The 20,117-nt window shown below is 40.0% G+C and overlaps 1 protein-coding gene across 1 annotated transcript in view; it reads right to left on the reverse strand.

Annotated features, from left to right (window-relative positions):
- SLC1A1 (solute carrier family 1 (neuronal/epithelial high affinity glutamate transporter, system Xag), member 1) overlaps positions 1–6,588 on the reverse strand; it is a 38,772-nt gene extending 32,184 nt beyond the window's left edge. Inside the window, exon 1 of the mRNA XM_010582861.1 lies at positions 6,435–6,588. Within this exon, the coding sequence (XP_010581163.1) occupies positions 6,435–6,588 (154 nt within the window). The remainder of the gene's footprint in view (positions 1–6,434) is intronic.
- Between the last annotated feature and the right edge of the window lie 13,529 nt (positions 6,589–20,117).

A 20,117-nucleotide genomic window follows, 5' to 3' on the forward strand; every position in this document is an offset into this window, starting at 1 on the left:
GGTATGCGGTGTGTAACCTACAAATACCTCATCAACTGCTTTAAGGGATTTTGGTGTTCTCCATAGCTGACCCTGCACAAATTCATGAGCCAGAAAACTCCCATGCATCTGTTCTAGCCTCTTTGGAGCTGCCTGTGAAGGCTGGAAGTGCAGGGAAGGTCACAAACATAAAGAAAAGTTTTATTAATGTTTTGTCAGGGAGAAAAGATAAGAAATGAGGGAGAGGTTATTTTAGAACTTATAAGAGATGTTGAACAGCTGATAAAATTGTCATCAATATTGAGATCTGAGACATGGACCTGCTGTGTTATGTGTCACATTTTTTAACCTAAAGCATGATGCAGGAAACAGAACAGACATGACTGCTACACAGCTGAGATTTCTGGCATTTATGGGTAACCCTGGAAACATCATCAAAGAAGGGTCATTTATCACATATGTGATGCCAACTTTTAGGGGAAGTTTTTGACAGAAAATATTCTAGCCCTAAAGAAAGACCTCCACATCATGGTCCATGGCTTGTAGTCTGAATAATCTATGAGACAGGCAATCTAAAATAAGCCCAGTTTAGAAGGACTGATTGAGGAGAGATGGGAAGCAGAGCCATGGCACTTCAGTAGTATCTGGAGGGCTGGGGGTGTTGGGTTAAGTTCCAGATCTCCTGACACTAGCTACTAACATGGGACTGATGGGAAAGAAGGCCAGACACTTTGTGTGGATTAAGTAGTTCCAAGCTGCGCATGTAATTTTCCTCAGCTTGTATCCAAGTAGAGGGGAACAACTGTTCAGGAAACTGGACAGCTGTCTCCAGCCTAAGTGCTGTTGCAGTCTAGACAGAAAACAGATTTGCCAACATTTACTGCCATTACATATCCTGTGAACCTCAGTTCATGAAAAAGAAGGCTAAAAGTGATTAAAGTGGACTAGTCTGCCCAGTATGCAGACATGTGATGAAATATACTGCACAATTCTAGAGAATTTTCATTCTCTGAATTACATTAGAGTTGTGGATTTCCAAGACTTTCAAGGACATTTTATAGGCTTTTAAGCAGTCCCAGAATTACTAGATTTAAGCCTCAAAACTCCCAGGAAGCACACAAGAGATCCCTCTCAATTCTTTCTCCCTGCAGGGCTCCTAAAAATAATATATTTCTGGTATTTGCCTACTAATTTATTCTTTTAGAGCACTACTTCAAAGAAGTGGATTTGGAGTGTGGATTATTACACTCAATACAGGTGTAGGTCTGGATGTCATAGCAATGGTCTTGAGTAACGCTCTAGGTTTTTGATTTTCATTTTCAATCTTCCTATGCCACTACAGCAGGAAACAGAAAATATAAATAACTCCTTCACATGAATGATGCATTAGTGTACTATTAGCTAATTTAAGGGATAGAAATCTCATGGAGATCCAAAAGAGCTAAATATTTTGAACTGAATTATCAGTAGTGGGCTTATGGGTCAGAGTAAATTAAACTTACATCTGCCATCCATTAAAGTAATTATGAGAAGAAAAGAACAATTAAAATTCGGCTCTGGGGTAGACTAAGAATAATCTAAGAGCATGGCACTACTCACACTCTTCTGTCCACAAAGCAAGGACCTATTAAACACTCTTTTCAAATTTTTCCAAACAAATAAATGCTTAGCGCTTATGTTAGTTTTTTATTACATTACAGTTCAGCCTCTAGGCAGGTCAGTGGAAAAATTCCACAAATTGCAACTTGTACGCTATGTAAAATAAGTACATAAACAATGCCTTTCCTCTTTTATACTCTGAGGAACTGGGTTTGTGAAGGAAAACCACATTCTACAAAGCCCTCCATTTAACCAGAGGGAGAATTTTGCCTTTCAGTTTGAAAATAGACTGTATTCTTCCTCTAATTGAAGAAGTCAGTGAGAGTTTTCCCACTAAGATAGGATTTCTTCCCCAAAGTTAACATTATTAATAGTTTAAATTTTGCAGAAACTCCTGCAATCTCAAGGAGTGATGTCCACCATCACTGTCTTTGCTCTGGGCTTGATTTATTTATGTCCAAATGGACAGGGATCTGGTCATGGGACATGTATTTGTGCATAGCTCACTGTCTCAAAAGCATGTGTGTAAGTTGATGCTTCTCAGGGTGTGACATTACCTTTTAAGACACTATAATCCTAAAAAAGAAAACTACAGATTCTATGTTCAATAACGTCTTGGTGATTCTTGTACAAAAATGTTACTAGTCACCAAAATCCATTATTCTGACATGACATACATTCACAAAATAACCTTTTGTAAGCATCAAAACTTCCTAGATGACTTTGGACCCAGCATCATGGTCTGGTTACAATTATGCATCAAATAAGCCGTTGCAATTGTCTCTGTGCACCCTCTTAGCCTGCAGCAAAGGCACAATAACATGACTTAATGTTTAACTTTCTCTCACAGTGAGTTAAGTACCATCCCCTTAGCTTGTGAACTAAAAAGAGTCATTCAGGCCCAGCTGATGTGTTGTCACTAGCTTTACTGCAGAAACTTCATATGCATTGGGGCCCTAAATGTCTGCCACTGAGCATGTGAACATGTACACAGGTCTGACAGTTGTGATCATCAGGTATAAGCCCTATAGGGTTCTGCATAATATGCAAATCCTGAGGAGCTGGGCATACTCAGAACACACCTAGTCCCACCAAAGACAGCCAGCTTGCAGGTTGTGGTGCTATCCTTGTATATCCTGCGTTTAGTCAATAAAGTTGAGGTTAGTTTTCAGCAAAATGCTTTTGTGTCTCATTCCAGGGAAGGTTCACAGCCAAATGCAGAGACATGTGCCCTTGCCACTAACAGTGAAGTGCTTGTCTTGTTTACAGACATGGCTGAAGACACATCCTGGATCCTCCTTAAATTTTTCATTCCCCCCCTTATTCTATTCTTTTTTTGAAAGTATTTTTTGAAAGTGTGAATTTTGCTTTTGTGCTAAAATTCAGAATTGCAAAGAGGTCATGTTGCCTACCTTGACTTTAGTAAGGCTTTTGACACTGTCTCCTGTCACATCCCAACAGAAAAACTGCCAAAGCATAGGTTAGATAATTGCACAGTGAGGTGAATTGAAGACTGGCTGAATGGCCAGGCCCAGAAGTTTGTGATCACCAGCAGAAGTCTGGCTGGAGGCAAGTCACTAGTGGTGTACCCCAGAGGTCAGTACTGGGGCCAATACTGTTTTACATCTTCATCAATGACCCAGTTGATGGGGCAGAGTGCTCTCTCAGCAAGTTCACAGATGATACAAGACTGGGAGGAGCGGCTGATACATGAGATGCTTATACAGCCATTCAGAGGTACCTGGATGGGCTGGAGAATTTTTTTGAGAGAAATCTCATGAAGATCAACAAGGATAAATGCAAAGCTCTACATCTGGGGAGGAATAATGCAAGGCACCAGTACATGCTGGAGGCTGACTGGCTGGAGAACAGCTCTGCAGAGCAGGACGTGGGGGTCCTGGTGGACAACAAGCTGACAATAGGACAGCAACATCTGATAGCAAAGGCAGCCAAAAGCCTCCTGGGCAGCATTATGAAGAGCAGTGCCAGCATGTGGACGGAGGTGATCTTTTCCCTAAACACAACACCAGTGAGGCCACACCTGGAGTACTGTGTCCAGTTCCGGGTTCCCCACTACAAGAAAGAGATGGACTTGGAGTCATTCCAGCAAAGGGCCACAAAGATGATGAAGGGATTGAAGCATGTCTCACATGATGAGAGGCTGAGAGAGCCAGGACTCAGCCTGGAGAAGAGAAGGCTCAGGGGGATCTTACTCATGTCTATAAATACCTAATGGGTGGGAATGAAGACAACAGAGCCAGACTCTTCTCAGTGATGCCCAGACACAAGACAAGAGAAAATAAGCAAAAATTAAAGAACATGAAATTTCATCAGAACAGGAAAACACTGTTTTACTGTGAGGCTGGTCAAACATGTTGCCCTGAGAAGTTGTAGAGTCTCTGTGCTTGAAGATATTCAAAACCTGACTGGACATGGTCCAGGGCAACCTGCTCTAGCTGACCCTGCTTGAGCACCGGGGGTTGGACTAGATGATCTCAAGAGGTCCCTTCCAACCTCAACCATTCTGTATGACTCTGCGTGAAAGAGGAAAAATGACTCGTGTGCTTTATGATTATACACAAGCCTACTTATTCAATTCAAATGCACATTTCTGATGCTTGGAAGGTTACCATATTTATTTTACAAGAGGCAAAATATCTCATCAATGTCCTGAAGAAGGATGCAGGTGAACAGTGAAAACCATCATGCACAGACACGCCTAGTCCATTTGCTTGCCACACATTTCAGCACTACTTGCACACAGGCAGCTAGTGCTTTTGCCTTCAAGAGTCACAAAGCTATATTCCATCGAAGTAGCTTCTGTTCTGTTTCACTCTTGTTTCCTTTTTCTTGCCTAAAAACCTAACATGGAAGTGTAGAAAAGAAGGGCTTATTTTTTCTATGTGAATTGGATATGCCAAGGTCAGAATCGGAGCATCTTATTCTCATCTCTGTGTATGAATTTAACTCCTGTAATCTGCAATCTTTAAAATCCAAGCTTGTGTTAGTTACAAATGCAGTTTACTCATACTGGAATGTTAAACATTAAATAGCAGCATAATATTTTTAACAGCATGATTCTTGTTTCCCCTTGCAAGTGCTGGACAGGGATACATTTAATAAATAATTCATTTCATGGTTATCCTAATGACATCATTTATTTCTGAAGACACAGGCCCAACTTCAGTCAGAAATAAAAGCTTGTTCAAAAAAAAGAAATGTATTAGTCTTATCTTGGCACCTTTTCCTGGATCTCCTGTCACAGACTAAAGTTCAATATGAGAAAAGTAGAGTTCAGTTTTCCTTTGCTTTCTGTCTGATTTCCTCCTCTATATAAAAATGATGCTGTCCTGTATATTAATTAAAACACCCAAGCCCTTTTTATTCCTCTCTCTGTTCTTCTCTCCTTTATGTACTAACACCTGTTTCACCTCCCTTGATTCCTTTGGACACAGCCCTTGACTATTTTCTGCTGTCATTTCTCACTCTGCCTCTTGCAGCTTTCCTTTCTGGATATCTTCATCTTGCAGCTCTTGACATTCTCCATTTCAATTCTAACACTGGGTTCCTATCACCCTGCATTACAGATATGCCCCAAAGGCCTTGGCAGCTTCTCTTAGGCTCTTCCTGTCATAGGCCCACTTTAGGGTGTGCTGCTGAAACTAGTGGTATTTTTGGCCATGAACTTTGAGGGGCTTTGGTGTTTGTATTCAATATCCTATTCTTGAAAGCACTTTCATAGCATGATTGAAAATCCCCTTTCATTTTCTGATCAGAACATGCTCTCCTTTTCTGCAGTCAAATGTCTGATGTATTTCCATGACCATCCAACCAAACAACAAACACCTGGACATGAATACACTCCCAATGTAGAGGCTTTGTGGCGATGTAAGGGGACAGTATAATTACAAATGTGTCCTGATTCATTGTAGGAAGCTAAAAGAAAATAGTCACAACCCTTATTCCCCCAGTAAAGGCTTAAAGAATAAAGACAAGTTTGTTTGGCTTGCTTTACTTTTTCTTTTTTTTTCCAGAAAGGCTATTTGACATTCAGTTCTGTTTCTTCGCTTTGGGTTTGTTCTGGCAACTCTTTCCAAATCTTTCCTACCGGGTGAGCTGTTAACAAATTCTAGCATGCCATGGCGGGGTTCCAGCCAACAGATTGCTTGCTTCTTCCAAAAGAGGGAAGCTTTGCTCTGCTTTACATAACCCCTTCCTGGCCACACAGTCTCCCTCCCCACTCTCTTGCACTTCTCCAAAACTCTTTTGAACTAAGCATACCAAACAGATGGTTGGGTTTTTTCCCCCCAAATTAGTTTTTTCCCCCAATATAGTTTTTTGTCAGGTGATTGAATTGAATGGACTCACAGAAGGATTTAGCAAACACCAGAGCTCATGCAAGGTACCTCATGGGAGTTTGATGAGACTAGGGAAGTGTAGGTGAGGAATCTCCTCTTTTTATGACAGTAAGCTATGAGATCAGCTCTCCCTTTCTTGTGAAATGGTAGCACGAGACTACTCACAATAGTTAACTCTGTACCTGAGAATACGCAGTTGCAGCTTTGGGCTTGCAATTTGCAACTGTTTAACCCACTGCTGAAAACAGGGAGAGATATAAGAATCTATAAACATGTAAGTTATTATCTCACAAGTCTTTATAACTTAATTACCAGATAATGATGCTAATCCTTTGAAATTCATTCTCATTATATATAGAAAAGCTTAACCTAAATATATGTAATCTATACTTTTCATTATAGAGTTCCATCAAATCATTTTTAAAGGTTATTTCTTTTAGAAAGAAAGCTAAACCACAATGATAATCTCATCAGCTAACAGTATATTTCCAGTCATACCTGTGATCATACTTGATATGATTAATGGTAGAATGATGAGTTTGAGCATTCTCATCAGCACTTCCCCAGGAAAGGAAAAGTAGAATTTATCCAAGTTAGAGAGTTTGCCATATTCCCGTACCAGCATGCCGACTCCAATACCTAAAAGGCACATAAAAAATGTGACAAAAATTAGCAGTAATTTATAGTAAGAGACATGGGGAAAAAGGAAGAAAAGTAGGAGAACAGTAGAACAAAAGGAGCAAGCAATAGACACATTTTCACAGCCATGGTGGAACTTGTAAAGCAAATTAGAGAAGAGATGTTTCCTTTTCTGTTCTATATATTGATGATAGGCACAGTAGTAACACATACAATTCTGAACTTGGAGGATGTCTTTAGGAATGTTTTTGGAAAAATCTTGATTATGCCCTCTGATTTTCAGTCCAGTTCAGCAGTGGCTTTTTACCTGCTTTCACTAGCTCTAGAAGACCCACAACTGGCATTTAAAAAATCAATATAATATATAAACACTAGCAAACATTAAATAAAGTGATGTAATATAAATATTTTAAATAATTTGTATTGGCAAAAGTATGTCTACCCAGTGCAATACTTTCAGTAATTGCTGCTCTACATAATTAGAAAAGAGTGTGACTACAATCACTAAATTAATTTAATAATTTCCAGGAAATTAATCGACAAAAATACACTCAGCTTATTTCACACTCATTCCACTGCATGACCGACCTACAAAATACGAGACTGTAAGTTTAATCAGTGATTGATGGCACAAGGCACCTTTGTACTTCCTATCTTTGGATTAAATGAATTATCAGGTAGTTCTAGCTTCTGAGACAAGTCACAGATAAGACTTCTACCAAAAGAAAATAAATCATAGGCCAAAAGACAAATTTCTTCAGTTTGACAGGCAATACCTTAACTTTCCATTTCAACATGATTTTCAAATGAAAATCACTGGTATAGGAAATGTGTTCATCAGTGTTCAGAAAGCATTATGACTGTTGTTTCACATACAAACTTTGTAATGCTTCAGTCCTGGCTAAACTGAGTAGTGAGAGATCCAATTTCTAACTGGATTCAGTAAGAGACACAGCAACTCAGAACCCTTCATTACCCACTGAGTGCTGAAAGGTCCTATTCATGTGAATAGCCTCACTGAAGTTAATGGAATTATTTACATCCTGTGGTATTTTAGTGACATCAGTGGTGTGTATTTTGCAGCAGCATTGTTACAACAGCACAAGAAGGTGCTACCAGTAAACCTTTACCAGGCTCTGTGGCTCACATAAACTTGCAGGGTGCCAGGAAAGCTGTTAGTGCCCAAGCCAAATGTACCTCTTCCCCCAGTTTTATTTTCAATGGTATAGACGGCATTAAAGTTAGATATTGCTCAAGAAGCTGGTGTAAAGTTTGACTAAACAAGCTTATAGGATATGTTCCTTATTTTAAGTGATTGAAGTGGTGGCAGACAATGCCAGCAGGTTTGAAACCAGACTTAGGCAAATCCACAGAAAACTGGTCCTTACTGTTGATACTGAAGGAAACAGACAGAGATCCTATATCCAATTCTCTACTAAACAAGAAACTCATTAACATCCTCTTCTAGAAAGTAAGGATTTTTTTAAAAATCCTCCCTAAAGATTCACCATGGCTGTGGTTTGTCCTAGTTCACACGCTATCTGGATGTTAGTTGATGCAAACATGTAAACCTCTAGCTACCTTCACAGAATTTGCCTCTGAGAGCATGAAAAGATAATGAACACTCTTTTCTGTGCTCTATCTGTACCTGCCAAAACAAGCTGAAAGAAGATAAAGGTAGATTATAAACTCCTACTAAGTCTTTCCTGTTAATAAAGACATGGAAAATGAACAAGTTAACTTTCATGCAAATAGGCGGCTCTAAGCAACTATTAAGATTTCTGATTTAGGTGTCATCTGTGCCAGTGAACACAGACAGTTTAAATTTCTTGCAACAATCTTGAAACTTAATAGCCTGGAAGATATTTGCAATATTATGTAAAAGCCCTTCATCAGTGAATGATAAGAGACAATGATCTCCATTTTTAATCTAGTGACTGAACTGAATATGTTGAAAATAATTAGTCTACACTTTAAGATAAAGTCACCAAGCTAAATAAATCTCTGTTTATAAAATGGTTACATGTATTGAAGTAAGTTGCTAAAGCTCTGATCCTGAAAACACCAACGCAAATAGCTGAATCTAAGCATGCAGGTAATCTCCATGTTTTTGGACTATTCACACAACTTAGGGTAGGCATATGCTTAAATTGCAGCAAGACAGGACTGTATGTTTATTAAAAGTTGTGTAATGCCACTGTACTTTGAGCAGGTGTGACTAGGACATGTTCTAATCAATGTGCCTTTCATTCCAGGTGGTGACTGACCTGTTTGACCAGCTGGGAAGTTTGATCACTGTACATTTAGCAGGATTACTAGCAGGTAGAAAGATTCACCCTCACTTTCATTCTTCGGAGTTCTCTTTTCCACTTCTTTAGATTTCACTACAAAAACGTCCCACATGCTCTCAAAATTTTAGCAGGGTTTCCTTAAGCTTTTTCACTTAGATATTTAGTTTATTTTTTTTTTAAAAAGGATATTATTTATCTAGTGGCAGTAACTGAGAATAGATTTCCTCATTCCAACAACCTCTTGAAATTGCATCATTGCTTTCACTTCCTTGTCCATGCTATTCCTTTACCAGACACAGCACTTATATCCATATTAACTTGTGAAGCATGCCAAAATACAGTAAAATGCAGCCACCTTTTAATTTGAGCTAGCATCTAGCATATGCTGCTTGAATTTAGCATGGGATTATAAGAAGAAACTTTATTTTGTAACAGTAACAAGAGAAGGTTAGAAAGTTAGCAGAATTAATTTACTTATGTACTGGAAATGAACATATATAGAACTTTTTGATCCTCCTCTCAATAACCAAGTTCAACTGGATTTTTCTTCCTGGGAATTACAACGCACAGAAAGAAGTGTGGCCCAGCATAAACATATTTCATATAGTCACCAGTGCTTTTAACATCACAATGATTACAGCGGTCCTAAGCAAGTATAGATGAAAGTCTTATGAAATGTTACTTTTTCTACATGAATGCTACTAATACTCCACCATCTCTGAAACTAATTCTTACATGTGCAATTACTTCTAACAACCACAAAACACCCTACAGTAGGCAAGGCTTCTATTGTATATTAGGATTTTTCCTTTCTTTTCATTTCTCTCTTTTTCATTTGTGGACTAAGTTACTTCTGCTTTTTTTCAAAGAGTAAAACATCACTTTTCCTGCTTGTCCCCTTCCTCCTTCCTCAGCTTCAACCATTCCTCCTTTCATCTTGTCCATGCCAAATTGTTTTTCTTTCTTTTCCATCCCCTCTCCTTGCTTTTCATTCTTGCCCACATGGCTAAGTTAGGTTATGAATTTTACCACAAGAGCAATCCTCTACTCATGGCTCAATGGCAAGTACCGCTTAAGGTCCAGGTTTCTGCAATACTGGGCAGAAGGGAAGAATGAAGGTGGAAAAACCAGTATAATCCCATGTCTTTAATTTAATTTTCTAAGGCAAATATCTCCTTGCAACTGTGCATAGTACAGCACATCCTGTACACTGTATAGCATGGTGTCTACATTTTCTCTCCCAGCAGCCACTGAGACAGAAAGCAAAAGATGCAGCCTGGGTCCCTGGGACAGCAACACATGAATAGGCCACAAGACAATTTTCTTGTCTGAACCCATATGAAACAACACATGCCTTGACTCCTTGACATTACTCTCCCAGGTAGCACATAGTCTTTTTACAAGCTTGGTAACAGACAGAAAATCCTTCAAAGAAGGCCATAAATGCAGACTAAGAGAAGTGAGGTGTGAGCGTGAGAAGAACAAGAGAAGAAAAACAGAGTGGAAGAAAATAGCTGAAAATGAGCATACCAAGAGAAATCTGTTGGCACTTATCTTTCAGGTAGTCCCAGGAGTCCCAGCATAAAAAGTTAGAGGGAATACATGCTTCCTCTGTATGGGATGACCCATTTTTTATTGTGTTACCCAGAGAAAGGGCAGGAGGAATTACTGCAAGGGGATAGCACCTGCAACTGGCTGCACTGCATGTAGCACTTGACATCTGCCAAGCCTGAGGCTTTCCAGGGCCTAGGAGATGATGGCTGTGTGTAATAAGGTGGCAGAACCAGTCTGGCCTATGTACGTCTGTGCTGTGAGTGAACCACAGAAATCAGATAAAATGTGCCTTGGGAAACCATTATCTTTTAGGTTCTGCATATCTGCAAAGCTAACTCTGTCACATTTGGGTATCTGGTGAACACTCATTTATCACTGTCGTGGTTTACCCCCAGTGTGAGCAGGGTTAAACCACGACCCCCCAGCCAGCAGCTAAGCACCATGCAGCTGCTCACTCACTCCCCCCGCAGCCCCCCAGTGGGATGGGGGAGAAAATCGGGAAAAAGAAGTAAAACTCGTGGGTTGAGATAAGAACTGTTTAATAGAATAGAAAAGAAACTAATAATGATAATTATAACACTAATAAAATGACAACAGTAATGATAAAAGGATTGGAATGTACAAATGATGCGCAGTGCAATCGCTCACCACCCACCGATCAACCTCCAGTTAGTCCCTGAGCGGTGATTCCCCCCGCCCCCACTCCCCCCAGTTTATATACTAGGCATGATGTCCCATGGTATGGAATACCCTGTTGGCCAGTTTGGGTCAGCTGCCCTGGCTGTGTCCTGTGCCGACTTCTTGTGCCCCTCCAGCTTTCTCGCTGGCTGGGCATGAGAAGCTGAAAAATCCTTGACTATAGTCTAAACACTACTGAGCAACAACTGAAAACATCAGTGTTATCAACCTTCTTCACATACTGAACTCAAAACATAGCACTGTACCAGCTACTAGGAAGACAGTTAACTCTATCCCAGCTGAAACCAGGACAATCACAATCTGCCCTACATCTAGAGTATGTCTTTTGGCATATTGCTGTTGTTTCTGAAATGTTGCCTAAGGAAAAAGGCAAATTATTTGCATGGGAACAACTACAGGGCTACTACATTTTTCTTCAAGTAGTGTGCTGCAGTTTGGAACAGATTTGGAAATGAGTAAGAAAAGAAACACATATCCTGTTCAAACAATTTGCATAATCTCTGGGCTTATCTATACCGGCACACATGGGGAGTGTCACAGATTGTCCTACAGCTATTGTAAACTTGTAAAAATGTGCTGCCCTCTCAGCAGCCACCTGAGCAACCAGATGTGGAGACTATTTACAATTTTTCAGGGAGTGATGGCTAAATCCTTAAGCCATTTTTGTATACTTATGTGTGGTAAACACAATTCAGATCTTGAATTTGAAAACTCAGAACCCCTGAGTAGCTGAATCAGTTCAGGACATGCAGTATGATGTGACTAGTTACTTGCTTTACATCATTACCACTGTGGGTTAGCTGGTCTTCATAACATAATTACATCTTTGATAACAAGATGGCATGATATTACGTACCTTTACTTTCTTTACCTTCATTCACTGGTAAAACAAACCACGATTTAGAAACAAGTAACTGAAGTGTACACATAGACATGCCTGTCCTATTTCTCACTGAAAGAGAATATAAACCAGATAAAATTGCTATTTAACAGGTAGGACTCCCTAACATGTTATTTGCACTCATGGACGACAACACTGATAGGGGATGCACGATGTTAATTGGCAGGGAGCTCTCACTCCCTCCGTGTGCATGACACCGCAGAAACAGCACATCGCCTTCAACTCCTGCTGACTTTATTATGGGAATGATCCTTAGGAATTAACCATAAAGACAATGAGAAAAGAAATCCAGCATATATTTTTTGAGAACAAATAATCTGTTTTGTAAAATTATATGTTCTGAATTATACCATGTCCCTCTCTGAAAAAAGTAGTGATGTTTATTTTTCCTGTTTTCATATAATTCTAGCATGTAGAAACTCCGTTTCACTGGAGCAGAGTTAGTGATTCTGGCTGATACTGATAGACACCTGGGGAATTATAGGAATTTTGTTTTGATATGGCATTGAAAGAAGAAAAAATGTGGGCATGTCTCATGGTTCAAACCTGATATTATTTAATTGTACTGTAGCAACATGGATTGTGCTATTAACAAAATAATTAAGCTCTTCAAAATTTCACGTGCTGTTCATGTAACAGACTAAAATACAACTACTTCCATCATATTGGTGTGTCTTAATTGGATTGTCAGCAGATGATTCACGGAACTGACAAGGCCGGCAAACAAAGTTCACTGACTTGATCTGAAACACAATACAAAACATTCAATATAAACATGTCAAATTGCAGGACAGGCAGGCAAGATTTTTGCAGTCTCTGATATAGTCTGAGTCCTTTAGTAATATTTTATAAAATCCATTTTGATTCTGTTCTCTCTAGAGCTTCTGTAATATCACTGGCTGTCTCTTAACTACAAAGAAATACACTGTGCCACCTACAAAACACTAAAATAGAGGGTGTAGGAGAAATTATTATGTATAATATTACTTATAAACTTATTATTTCAGCTTATTAATTCAGCTCTCTTTGCATTATTTTTAATATTTTTAATGTTACGCATTTTACTGTTTTACACTCTATTTGACAATTAATATTCCTTCCAATAAACATACTGATGTTGACTGAAGAAAACAAGATTCTTAGAAAACTGCAGGCAACTGCTGAGGTAGGACTTAGAGTCTCTGGGGTACAATTGCATCGCAACTGCTCTTAACTCTCTGGATGCTGGTGTTGCCCAGACTACCAGCTTGCTTACAAAGGTATGTGAAGAAAAGTTCTCCAGAAATCTTCCAGAAGAGAGCTCCTAAGTCAGATCTTGGTCTACTGAAAAATATTTAGTAGGAATGTATTGGAGGAAGGTGTGCTCATTCCTCTGCTGTGGTGAGACCCGCTGTGTCCTCTCTCTGATTAACCTGTTGAGGGTGCAGCGGTTGTAAATTCCTTCACACCAATGACACGCTGTCATCTGACTGCAGTGTGAGGGAAGTTCGGGTGGACAGTGACTCCCTGTGATGCACCTTCAGGAATGAAGGCAAGGTGGAGCACTGACCAGAGGGGGAAAAACCAGCTTCTCCAGTGTGGGGTACTCCCCTTCCTCACAGCAGGCATGAAGGCTGCTGCAACCGGCAAGGTCATGTAACTCCTGCTACTTTCTGTGCCACGGGTACCTGTAGCAGGGCTTATAACACAGAGCAACCTGTAGCAGCCACTGGTAACACAGAGCGGCCTCTCTGCAATGCTGTCCTGCACAGGACCCACCCCACCCTTAATCAAACCAAGGGCAGTTATTTCATTCAGCCAGGAAAAGGGAAATAATGGCCATTCTCCTCTGACTATGAGTGACCACAGTTCTGCTGAATGCTGAACCAGTGTTCCCCCAGAACAGCAACATGCAGATGGCTAAGCAGTTTGATAATTTAACAGTGTCTCCTATTAGACTGTTAGTTTCCTCTCATTTATTTAAATATGCTGTAGATTAATTTCATGTGTATGTATTTTCCAAATATTTTTAGTATGCAGATGTAAATTCTACCTGAGAAAGCCAAGATAAAAGAATTCAGTTGAAGGAAAGAAAAAAAGTTTATGATCATGCTTCATCTGTATATGTATCTTAGTACACTAGCAAGAACTGCCGTACAGAACCCACCTACAGGAACAGCCCATTAACATACAGAAAAAATACAGACAGGTATTGTGAAGAACGCTCTCCTTGGTAAGTCCTTAAGTCTGTTAAGATAAATTAAGTCGTATCAGAGATAAAATTTGCCTCTTTTACAGCTTTTCAGCAACTCAGTGACTCATTAGATTTGTGAAGTTAAGTACTTACAACCTTAACATAATAAACACCATATTATCAAGATTATGTCATAAATTAAGTAATCTGAGGAAAATGACAGTTCTTTCCCAGCAGCTATACAATCTGCATGTCCTCATGAATTTGGATGTGTCCTGGTGAAAGCACCTGTTCTGTTGGGGAATACTGTGTGAAACTTGTTAAGGCTTCAGAAAAAGTGAACTCAAACTGGAACACAGGCAAAGAAGGTCTGTAGAGCAATGAAAAGAATGACGAGCCTACCTTCTGAAAGGAGATTAAAGAGTTGGGCTTGTCCAACAGGGATGAGTGAGCTAGAAATACAGAAGATGGTTGAACGGCAGAGAAAGAGCAGTGTTTTAACAAATGGATGCATATTGAACCTGAATGCATTTAGACTGGAAATTGTAAGGCTTTCAACAATCAGACTGATTAATATAGCTTCCTAGGAGGATATGCAGCACCAAGAAGCCTATCCAGCTTTAAGGTGGAGCATGGTGTGTTACAGAACTTTATCTAAAATCATGTAACCTGAAGCAGCAGTAGACCAGATGTGATAACCCAGGAGGTATCTTTCTATCTCATGTTCCTGTGTTTTACAGTAAAATTGAAATGTAACATGACAATGATAACTTGCCCTTCTTCTTTTGCAGACCTTCCCCATGACCCCTTTCAGCTGTGACTCGTAAAACCACTACCATTCTCCTTCACCCCACCCATCTGCAACTTGAGAGCCTTCTTTAATTGTGACCTCTCTCCTCTGTAGTCATCCAGACATGTACAGGTCTTGTTGCTTCCTCCATGTCTCCAAATCCACTCAATTTTACAAAATAGTACTTTCGTTTGGACCCCTTTTGTCACTCATTTCAGACACTGTCGTGTCCCCAGTTCTGGTGTTCCTAGTGTCTAACATTTTGCTCACAGGGCCTAACATATTACAACACCAATGGCACCATTCCAATGCTAGACAAAAAAATTAGAGCTTCTCATCCTTTCTTATAAAAGCCTACTGATCTTCTGTTCTCTTCCCACAATATTTGCTTGCTATCCCAAAGCTATATGAGCACCTTTGTACATCCTGTATAGCCCAAGAGATATTAGCTCAATAGAGCACATGAGGAAAAATACCTCTTCATTTAAGAGCCCTGAAACACACCAGAAACTAAATGGTTGGCAATGGTATAAGAAAGGTAAAAGGCTAGTAATTGGGAATATCTGCCAGATTCTCACCCTTGTTACAGCTTCTGTTTTAAACTATGATGAGAGGAAAGGACAGTAAACAGGACATACTGTTCTAGCTATTCCCTTGCTAGAAGGGCAGTGGAATGATTCTGACTGTAATAAATTGAGATAAGCAGCCAGAAAGGCAATATAGTGGCAACTAAAGAGAGACAGATAGTGACATGCAGAAACATCATTATTCTGAAACTAATGAAGACATCAAAGCGTTGAGAAATCAGAGATATGACCTAGAAAATTACTTCAGATTAAGCAAGGCCAGGTTGTTTGTGGTTCCAAAAGCATGAAAGGATCAAGAAATGGGTGTTTTGCAATATACCATAAATATACTTAGATTATATATAATCCATAGAAATTGTTATCATGTCACATTTAATCTTCTGGCATGCGATAGGGTTGTCATGGAATGTGCAATATGTGGAACAATGGTAGGCAGAAGAATAAATCTGGAACACTAAATACAATTCAGCCCTGATCTTCAGCATAATATATGATAGAGATGTGATCTCACAGCATGAGATACTGTTGTGCAGCCATAAGTAAGAATGCTTTCCACAAATCCTATGAGGCTTTCATAAAAAAAAAAAGGTAGCTATGCAAACAGTGCAAGTGTTGTTTGTGAGTAGTCTCAACCTGAACATTATCTATTTGTTGGGGTTTATAAGAAGAAAGTGTCTTTATGCTTTGTAAGATATAAACAGAAAACAAAAAATATTTTTGTAATTACATTATAGTATTTTCCCTTAAGTAATACTGGGAAATTAGAAACAGTAAATATTTTGCTGGTATTAGTATTGGTGTTATTGTTTCAAATGGAAAGAAATATTTCATTGACTTTGGTAGCTTTGGGCCTTTGTGGAGTGTAAACTGACCTCAGGCTCACTCCTTCCACAGCTCCCTTTATTTAAAAGTTCAGCTCTAGTAGTAGTTTCACTTCATTTACATAAAGTGAAACCCTGGCTTTATGTTAAAACAAGACACAAAACACATGGATAACAGGAAAACACTTTACATGCCAGAAGAACAAATAAAAGTTAGGTTTTCTTTGCTTCAAAACATCTCAAAAGCAAAAGAGGCACCATGCTTAACTTCAGTTATCTTTGGTTTCTTTTGTTGGCTGAGTTTCTGGCTCAGAGCATTTTAGATCCTCACTAGTATGTGAAACTCTCCGGTGAAACTGTTAGCCATTCTGCATTTTACTTCCTGTCTTTAAAATTAAATTCAGCCATTCCTTCAGAATTGCTGGGTTTCACACATTTCTGAACAGATCCCATCCTGTACCGAGCTGTATGCAGTGTGACAAAACAGACAGATAAGCATCACAACTGTCTAAAGAGGCATAAAAAGTCACAAGTACCACCTGTGCTGTTCTAAATCACACCAGGAAGAAACCAGAGTCTTCTGTTAAATTTCCATGCTAGCACAGTTGATTCGGAATGTCAGGACTTCACTTGTCATAAACTCCAAATTAATAAAATGTTATGCTTCAGAATTCAAGAAAGGAATCACATGTTTGCTTTCCAACTATACTTGTCACAAACTGACACGGTAATAATTCCTTTGCTTCAGTATATTTCCTTTAATTTTTTTCCTGCTGTGAAGAGGTCTGGTTTTGCTAGTGTATTTCAAGGGCAATTAATCTGCTTCATTGTTTGCAACGTTCACCCTGTATTGTGCAAGCAAAGGGAAATGGTAGCAAAGGCAGCCTAAACTAAGCTAATAGGCCACTTTTCCATAAAGGTATGAGGAGGTGGAAATGAAAAATAGTGAAGCCTTACTCCATATCCAGACTGGGATTTTTATTTGTAAATTACACTTGTCAGAGACAGAAACAACTTACTGGGAGAAAGACTTTATAGGTTTATGGGGTTTAGAGGCTGCAGGCTACATTTGCAACTGGTAATTCCCACCCTCAGGAGTATGGTGAGCTCCCTGGATTCAGGGTGGCCTTCTGCGTGGTGAGAGGCTGTCAACAGAGTGATAGGTTACTAATTGTTCTGTTGTTGCTTTCGCCCTGTGAGACATTCATTTGTGTAAGAATGCACTAGTGTGCTTCCAGGAATGCTAGCATGTGCTGACACTACTCTGACATGGATGAATTTTAAAGGCGCTAGTGCTTTTAAAAGCAGCTGTCAAATCCCCTCATACTTGTTTACAGAGGGAGCCTAACCTTTCAGTTAGCAGCTGTGAATGCACCTGACAATTTTTTTTTTCAACACAGACCTGTGAACAAAAAGTATTCTTGTGGGGAGATATTACTACTTAACACTACAATATAAAATAATAATTTTCATTAAAATTAAAGAGAATAAATTTTTGGCATATGGACTGCTGCGGTGATACCATAAAGCACAAAACAGAAGCTCCAGTGGCTGCTGCACTCATCAAATCCTGGCAAACAGCAATAGCCACACCACTCAAAGTTTCTCCAATGCTGGTGTTACAGATAGGAACTACGTATATTTTAACGTCACTCTCAAATGCTGGGAGAAAAGGAGGTCTGAGGCCAGCCTCAATCTTCCAACCTGGGAACTGCACAGGCGAGATGTCTGATCCCGCAGAGACTGAATAAGCTTCACTTCAGAGGTGCAAAAATCAGGCATCGGGGCACGCTGGGGGCGGTCCCCCACGCCCTCCCTCCCCCGGTCACCTCCCGGCTGCCTCACACCGCCGCTTCCCGAGTCCCGCAGCTCCGCCCTCCGCCTGCGCTCCGGCCGCCCCGTCGCCGGCTCCCCCCGCAGCCACCTCGGACAGCTCCCGCCGCTCCCCGCCCGCTGGCCGTGGCACCAAAGCCCCGTTTCTCCTAAGGTCCGAGACGTACAGCGGAGTGCCGAGAGCCACGCATACCCGTGGAGAGGAGAACGAAGCAGGAAGTTAATGGCAGAGCGCAAAAACGTTCATCGCCGCCTCACACCGAAACAGCATTTATACACCTTTGGTAAACAGGCTTTACAGCTGCCTGAAGAAAGGATACTTGCCATTCACAATCTCTGGTGACTGGTGGCTCTATCAATCTAAATATTGCATTTCTCGTATCTCCCTCGTGAATATCTGAACAATTTCAGTGTCCCACACATGTGCTGTTGAAAAAAAAAAAACCTTCAGGGTCACAGGCAGGCTCACAGGTATCTGAAGTTCTGAACTTGGTTAGGAAGTGACAGACAGACACCCCATTAAGCGACCAAAAAAAAGTACTTGTGACCTGCACATTTATGCAAACTGAATCTCTCAGAATCACGTTCCCCAACCACAGAACCATTACAAAAAGACACTGGTCTAATCGTTTTGAAAAATGTAAGTACTCAAAAAAAAAAAAAAAGCAACCTATTTGTGTGTACTCTCTGAGTACGTAAAAAGATCTCTGCTTTAGTACAGTGTGCTACTGCAACTCAGTGCCCGAGACCGTATATACTCCAATCACTTACACTTTAACTTCCACTGTAAGAAGAAAGCTGTTCTGCTGAAGAATTGACCAGGACTACAAACTATTAGGCTATGACCTACAGACTAATGAATGAGTAAGTATTTACACATCATCAGCCCTTTACCTTCATGACTGGTTTGGTTGTGTTGCAGCAGTGACCTCTTGGAGACAAAGTGATGATAAAAAATAGATGCTCTATGAAGTGTGACTTAAACCCTCCCTTTGCAATTGTCCTTTGGAAATCTGTTTCAGGGTGAGTAGATTTCAGGGATATTTCTGGTTTATTTTGACTTGATTGTACAAAGTGGAAGCAATATAACTCTCTTTATTAAAGGCTGAAGAAGCACTTGAAGTAAGTTGACTTTTAAATTCCTTTTCTTAGCTTGGCCGCTTTGGGCTCAGTAAGGCCAGCGGACCAAAAAGATGCAAGATACCCCTTCTTTCGCAGTTACCTACCTGAGGCTGCTACTTGCCTGCCCCTCTGCCTCCCGGAGAAGGGCAGTGAGGCAGGGAAGGTGCAGATGAGCCCAAATCTCTCCTCTGGTCAGCAGAGATGACGGACCGCATGCCCGAAGTACACACCAAGAACTAATGAATGATGAACTCGCTTCTCAGGCCCAGTATTCAGGCAAACCTATCACTGAAATTATACAAACCGCAAGCCTCAGAATTAGCCCTTTGGTGGTCTGAATCAGAATCTCTACTAAGGTAAGAAAAATATCCTCTCGAGTCTCAAGTTTTGTTTTCTTTGAATAATACATACAGGTGTTTTCACCAAAAAGATGTGACATTCTAAAGATATTTTGTGTACAGATTTTAAATAATTCCACTCCCCATCCCCCAATTGCTATGAAAGAAATTGCAATGTTTTTGGAAATGCAAATGACAGGCAAATGATTGAATGCTTCAAATACAACACACAAAATAATTACTCTTGAAGGAAGAAGTGTTTGGAATTCTGAGAGGTTTCTGTCTGCTTCTCTCTCCTCTTGTCAGAGATGCACACAACAACTAATCAGGAAAATTTTTCAGCTTAGTAAGGGTACCAGCAAAGATAAGCATATTTCACTAGGATGCTAAACACGGCTCTGATAATGATGAGCAAAATCATGATTCCATATGA

The sequence above is a fragment of the Haliaeetus leucocephalus genome, unplaced genomic scaffold (genome assembly GCF_000737465.1).
Source record: "Haliaeetus leucocephalus isolate CR32 unplaced genomic scaffold, Haliaeetus_leucocephalus-4.0 Scaffold849, whole genome shotgun sequence".
Lineage (NCBI taxonomy): Eukaryota > Metazoa > Chordata > Aves > Accipitriformes > Accipitridae > Haliaeetus > Haliaeetus leucocephalus.